Here is a 7145-nt window from a genome sequence, read left to right as displayed (position 1 = left end):
CAGGGCACAGGACCTAGACCTAGATCTCATCTGGAGATGACCATGGGTACGGAGCATCCTCTTGCTGTCTTCAGACATGTGATGGGAAAGTACAGGGAAGACACAGCCAGGCTGCTCTCAGGTATCTTGGAAAGAACAAGGACCAGCTGTCACAAATTGTATCAGAGAAATTTCAGTTATATATTGTCACGGGCAAAAACTCTTTCCTCCTTCAGGGAATTTCCATGAATCTAATTTATTTGCCAATTAACAATCTATTAATTACAGATTCTGGTATCAAGGGAGACCGAAAAAAACCAAACAACCCTGAGGAAAAGTCCTGCTTTCCTTCATACTTCTTTCTCCCCCCTCAGACCTTTTCCTCCTCGGTCCCTCACCCCAGGCCATGCTCAGCTCCTTTGCTGAGGCAGTGGCCAGTGCAGGAGACTGGGATCAGTGCACAAAGTGCTGGTTCCTTCACGGGCAGCAGCTTCTCCAGGCTGCACCTTTCAGTTCCTGCTCTGGCAAAACCTTGGATACAAGCCCTGCTCAGGTATGCTCTTCTCTCTTCCCTCCTCCTGCTCCACTGCGGATTTCTTTCCTCCTTTTCCTCCCACTCTGGCCTTGTTTCTCCTTCTGCTTGGTGTTTGCCACCATCACTTTAAGACACTTTTACAGAGGTGCCACAGACTCCCCTGAGGATGGGCCCAGCCATGCTCAGGTCGGATCCTGCTGGCATTGACTGTGACCAGCTGAGGGCAGGCCTGGTCTCTCCTCACAGAGGCCACCCCTGCAGGCCCTCTACCAAAACCTTGACATTTATGAGGGAAAAGTCAAGATGAAGTAGTCAAATACTGAGGCAGGTTGCCCAGAGGCTCTGAATATGTACCTTGGAGGTAACTCCAACTCATCTGGGCAAAGCCCTGAGTGACCTGGCCTAGCGCCCACAGCAGCGCTGCTCTGAGCAGGGCACATGTGAGACGAGTGCCAAAGGATCCTTCCAACCCAAGTTATTCCATGATTCTACAAAACTGTTGAAATCACTTCCAGGCTCACTAAATGTTTGAAAGACACAAAAATACAGAGACCAAGCAGAAAACGTTTGTTAGCATTACTGGGGACAGCTTTACCTTTAAAATAAATAAATATTACCACAGAGTTCGTGAGCAGAGACAACAGGCAGCTACGGGCAGAGCAGGAGACGAGCCCTGCTCCAAGTAGAGGGAAATGGAGGCTGAAGGGGAAAACTGAAGAAGAGTTTTCAAACAAAAAAAAAAAAGACCGTGAAGCAGGGAGTTTCACCAGCAAGCCACATGTTGATTTTTAATTTCAAACGCTGTGCAGAAGGTCACACATGCAAGAAACTGCATTTTCTCTCCCTAATCCGGTGTCTCTCAGTTAGGAGCTGGCTCAGCCCTGGAGCCATTGTGACACTTAGGTCACAACCAAAGTCATGTCTGTATTTGTGAGCCTGCCTGGGCTGTTCCTGAAAGACACCTGGGCTGAATTATTCTTCTTGCTTCTTGCTTCTGGCAGGGTAAAAATGCCCCAGAGACAGACAGTGGAACCTGCTGTGGAAGAGAGAAGGTTCTGGTACTGCAGTTTTGGAGTGGGGTTGAACCTGGGTCTCCTGCTCTCCTGAGAAATGATCTGACCTTGAGCGCTGTGCAACAGAGACACAACTCAGTCCCCCGAATGGTGAACAATCTGCTTGTTCTTTTGCTTTTCAGGTTTTTTGTTATAGCTGCTCTTGACTGGTTTATGTGGACTCAAAGTGGGCACTGTCAGGCATAGTCTGACAACACCTAGAGATAAGGCCACTAGGAATACTAGAAATTAATTGATTATAGGGCTGGGTCCCCAGATCTTGAAAAGAGGAAAATACAACCCACTTAAATATGGAGCATCAGCTATCCCTGTCAGCTCTCTTCTTAGGCATGTGAAGTATCCATCAGCTTGTTTGACCATCCAAATAAAATGTCCCAACAATGGAGGTCCCCATCTTTCTTCACTTGCACCATCATTCAGTGGATTTTTTCCAGATGATGATGAACAGTAATTGAAGTCTTTTGTCTTTTCTCTTGTACTTGCTTCAAGAGGAGCATTCTCATCAAGGTGAGATTGATTCCAATAGGGGTAGGCTCTAGCTCTTATATATAATTAAATCATAATGCTAAGTGCATAATTAAATCATAACAAGATACAACAGGAGCTGAATAATAAAATCACATCTCATAATTTCAACAAAGGTACACAAATAAATATAACAGTGACTACATAAATCTATTGTAAGGTTGTCTACAAGTACAAAGTCACAATAGGTTCTCAAACAGGCACATCCATTTCCTCAGACTATTCCCTCTCATACTCTGTTCTCCAGGGGGTAGGCTGCAGCTCTGTTGTGATTTAATTCTGACACAAGGATTGGGTATATAGTATATACCATAGCATTGTGCATTGTTAAAACAAAAACTGTGCCTTTACTGCTGGTTGGGTTATAAATGAAATTAACTAGGTAACACTAAGAGCGGTATTCCCTTTTAAATCTACTTGCATTATGTCAAGTTATCTTTTGAATTTCAGTGGGCAAATTGCTTTCATCTCTTTTATAATTTCTGCCACAGTAAATTGCACCCACAGCTGAGAAGCATGTGTGGTGCAGAATATCCTAGAGTCGCCATACTGATTGGCACAAATAAAGTGACAGTGTTGCATTCCAATGTGGGAAACTGCAAGGAGTTCTTTTAAAAATAGATGATCAGGAGCAAAATTAAGCCAAACGAGGCAAATGTATCTGAGAACCGTTTGTTGGTAATGAAAGAGAAAAATAAAAAGGAGTTACCCTCCTAAAGAGGGCTTGAGAAGACAGAGCAGGAGAAAGAAAAATAGGAGGGAGAGGAGGAAGGAGGAAGAGAGAGAGAGAGAGAGGAGACAGAAGGAAAAATAGGGCATTACCACCGGAGGTCGGGGGCGCCATCGACATCCACGAGGCGGGGCTGTGCACGCTGCCTGCCTGGGGACAGCCTGTGCGGCGATGGGCGACTGGACACGAGGCGCTCAGGAAGGAGGTCCAGAAGCCTGGACAGGATCACAACAAGGATCACGGTGGTGGGCAGGCTCGGAGGCAGGCAAGGCTGGACACAGGGGGCTCGGGTAGGGACACAGAGACGAAGCAGGCAGAGCGTTGGTCAGGGACACAGGGAGGCAGGACAGACACGAGAGAGAGCAAGAGCCAGCAAGGGCAGAAGAGCCAAAAGTAGGACTCCAAAAGCAAGTTCAAAAAGCCTGCAAAGAGTAAGCCAAAGGACACAACAGCCCCCAAAGAGCCCCCAAAGCTTGTGATGCAGTTATTTTTATGGCCCTGGCTCCTCCCAAAAAACTGCGTGGTGACAGGACACCACTGGCCCTGTCCAATGTCCCGCTGCAGTCCGTTAGCAGAGAGCTTTGGCCATCTGACTGGAGAGTGTCTCTGGGGTACAGCATCTTCGGTGTTCCCCTGCTGACTGCCTGTCCCATGTGAGACATGACATGGTTGCCAAGCAAAGTCTCCCCAGAGACAAGGCTTTGCTCCATCTTCTCCTAGCTGCCTCCTGGACACGGCACACATGCATCCCTCCCCCATGTGCCCCTGACAACCATTGGTGAGGCATAGCAAAACTGAATTGGCTCCTCACAGAGGGCCTCCACTTTGTGGGTCGAGTTTGTTTATGTGTGAACCAAATTTAGTTCATGCCGGCAATGATTGCTCCTGCAAGAAGGATAACCATGTAGTATATGGTGGAGATAATTCATGCTATATATGTGTACAAAATATTGTAGAATCTAAGGTATGTCTGTGACTACCCTGGCTGGGAGCAGAGCCTTATGTTTATTCAATTAGTTCCCGGACAACTTTAAGATAATATCAAGTCTGTTAACGTATGAAAGAAACCTTCCTGGGCCATGACTGCTAGTTTCCTTGGAACTCACAGGGACCTGCACCTGGGAAGATTACATCTACCGTACTCAAGAACCAGCGAACCAGCATCACTCTGCTACATACAAATACAGGATCTGCCAAGGTGCTCAAACATCCTCTGGACACCTGGACCTCCCTTTGTCTATTCCTGCACATGTATGGCCCCAGTTCTACATGTGAAGAGACACAAAGAAACGTTCAGTCATCCCTGCCTCAGGCAGAATAAACTGTATATAAGCTGACTGCTTGAAGCATTTGGGGTGAACCACTGGGGAAACGCTGACGCTGTCGGTCGGATCTCGGTTCACCCAGCGCCAGCACCCGGGGCTGACGCTGTCTTGGCTGTGGTGGTTTTTCGAAATTCTATTTTTGTTAACAATCTAATAAATCTTTGTTAATTTTTTATTATAAGTTTGGCTGCTGATTTGATCATTTATAACAACCAGTCCTTTGATGATTATCTTGATCTTCAGTGCAGATGCATGGCATCATTACCAGTCTCATTCCTGGGAAGAGAAAACAGTATGAGTCTTGGAGAGGTTAGTCCGGACAGTGGCTCAAGTTGCTGAACAGCTCGGGCTAGTGACAAAAGTCCTTTTTCCCACTCAGGATATCTCTGTTCTTTATCTTTAAATGCAGCTGAGTTAAATAGTAAAGATCGTTTTGGTCTGTCAAGGACAGTTTGGCCTTGACATTCCTCAGGTAGAATCTCAACTTTCAATTCATTAAGTGCTTGCCATACTACTGTTGCTGTTTCCTCCACCTTTTTTGTGGACGGCTCCTGCGATTAGAGTTGCCCTCCGTAGAGTGCGACCCTCTCTGAATTTGCCTTACCAGGTTGCAAAATTTAGCACAGCAGCGGTTAAAGGCACAGAATATCAAAACCCAGAATGTTTTCCATATAAATTTTAATTGCAGAGTGAGAAGCTGACATCCGCTTCTCAATACCTCCTCCTCTTGTGTTTCCCCATCGCGTTCCACAAGCATTGCCTCCGCCTGTGCTCACCGTCCCTTTCCCGACCCTGCTGAGGTGCGAGCAGCCCCTGTGCCTGCAGCCTCTTGGAGCGCTCCAAGCAGCGCGTCCGCCGGCAGACCCTCTTCCTTTTCCTGCCGGCGCTCAGCGGCGAGCAGCCTGCAGCCTACTCTCCCTTTCACTATCGCGCTCACAGCAAGCAACACTTGCTACCGAAGCCTATTTCCTCTCTCATGTAACTGATCCTGCAGCCCTTTCACCAAACCCTGCTGAGATCCAATCATTTCTCCCCTGCCTGTTTGTTGGCATACCTCTCATTTTGGGCAAAAAATAGCAGATAAAACTGCTTTACTTTTCCCCTTCCATACTTTTTACCACATTTATCCATTAAAGCCCTGCCTCAGAGCTATTTGAATTTACACATACTGCACCTGGGGGAGTTGGACACACCTTATATTCTTCCCATCACTACCTGTCTGGAATTCATGGGTATGGCATCCTGTACATGACGCCAAAAAAGGGATGGCACACCCTTAAGGTGAAAGGAGCAGCCAAGACTTGTAAATGCTCATGGTTGAAAGAAACTACAAAAATTAGAGGGTCCACAAAAAATGGAAGGAAGGAAGGAAGGAAGGAAGGAAGGAAGGAAGGAAGGAAGGAAGGAAGGAAGGAAGGAAGGCCTGTCGTAGACATCCTTTTCACTAAAATCCTTTCTTTAGGATTTTTTCCTTCTGGGAAGCTGAGGCCCCAGAAACAAGATGTAAACAATAGATTGTCTGCTGCTGTGGAATGCAACAGGTGGGTCTGTGATTGGTCTCCTGGGGAAGTTTTGGTTCAGTGACCAATCACAGCAGAGCTGGCTTGCGGAGTCTGTCAAGGCCAGCTTGTGTGTTATGATTCTTTACTTTCTATTCTTAGGTAGCTAGCAGCTTCTGGAAACTCTCCTTTTCTTTTTCTTTTTAGTATAGTTATAATAGATGTTTATATCATAACTTAATAAATCAAGCCTTCTGATCATGAAGCCCATCTCGTCTCTTCCTTCACCCCGAAAACCTTGTGGCCAACCGGCGACAGAAGGCCAAACAGTAATTCACTGGAAACTCATTTTGAAACTTCCAGCTAATGCAACATAACAACAAAGAGAGATTGTGCCTTCATCCAAAAAATACCAGAAACCTTGAGTTGCTGGAAGTCCTATGACCAGTTCCTGGCCCTGCTCCAGGAACTATATTTTATCTTATTAGAACTTAGTATAAAGTGCATTAATAGGCCAGGGAACAAGGACAAGCATTCAGATTCTGGGAGAAGACTGGCACGCACTACCTGCTTGAACACCACTCTGAACTGAGAGTTGGTGGAGTCATCTTTCCATGCTGTAAGGCAGATTCCCAAGCCTCAGTTTAGCTAAAGGCACTGGCCTGTGCCCAGCGGGTACCCTGACTGGGTAGCTACTGCCACCAGGCCAGTTCCTAGGTTTCAATAAGTTAGGAGCTAAAGAAAATAGCTTCTAAGTGTCTGTCTGAGAAATACCTGTCTCAGAAAACCTGTGCATGGAAAAAGGAATCACCAGGATCCAACCTGCCCTAAGTGCTGAGTGCAGCAGGAGATATATAACCTTGCTCAGAGCCTGACTGGCTCTTTATACTCACAGGTGCCAAGCCTGTCTTCCCTAGATGGGAGAGAAGAAATACCTACAACTTTTCTGCAAGTACTGGCAGGAGAGAAGAGAGTTGCTTCTCTCAAGGGCAAGGAGAAGTGCCTGCCTGTGACATATTGTCTGGACACCTCTCTAGTAATGTCATATCTTTGCTTAATGTTCTCAGCCTGAAACCACTCACATCACTGTCACCAGTGTCAAGAACACCAGGCTGCAAGACAGTTTTTGGACTTGGAAAGATTCTTCCTGTCATTGCTACTGCATAAAGCTGCGGCATATCACACTAGTGATATTCTTGTGACTTGCCAATAGGAATAGCTAACCCTTGTTTCAAAGTCTTTTATTTCTTCTGCTGTCACTTTTCTGTTTTCTAAACCAGTACACTGAGAGATACACATCACCATTGTCTGTGTTTTGCTCTCAGATGGAAGAATAATGCATAGCAGTGAAGTAGCAACTGCAGCAGCTTCGGGGAAAACGCTAAAAAAGCCCATGACGTCTAGAGGCTGAAGGGAAGGCGCGGGGCCGTGCCGGGAAGCGGCCGGGTCATCACGGAGCCAAAGGCGGGATCCGAGCAG

General features: G+C 46.5%; 1 protein-coding gene across 1 annotated transcript in view; it reads left to right on the top strand.

Moving 5' to 3' along the window:
- Nucleotides 1-3013: 3013 nt before the first annotated feature.
- Nucleotides 3014-7145, top strand: part of LOC102038286 (patched domain-containing protein 3-like) — a 10476-nt gene continuing 6344 nt past the window's right edge. The window contains exon 1 of the mRNA XM_005423898.2: nt 3014-3132. Within this exon, the coding sequence (XP_005423955.1) occupies nt 3014-3132 (119 nt within the window). The remainder of the gene's footprint in view (nt 3133-7145) is intronic.

This window comes from Geospiza fortis, unplaced genomic scaffold, assembly GCF_000277835.1.
Source record: "Geospiza fortis unplaced genomic scaffold, GeoFor_1.0 scaffold75, whole genome shotgun sequence".
In the NCBI taxonomy this organism is placed as follows: Eukaryota; Metazoa; Chordata; class Aves; order Passeriformes; family Thraupidae; genus Geospiza; species Geospiza fortis.
This window is presented reverse-complemented; position numbering and strand designations above follow the sequence as displayed.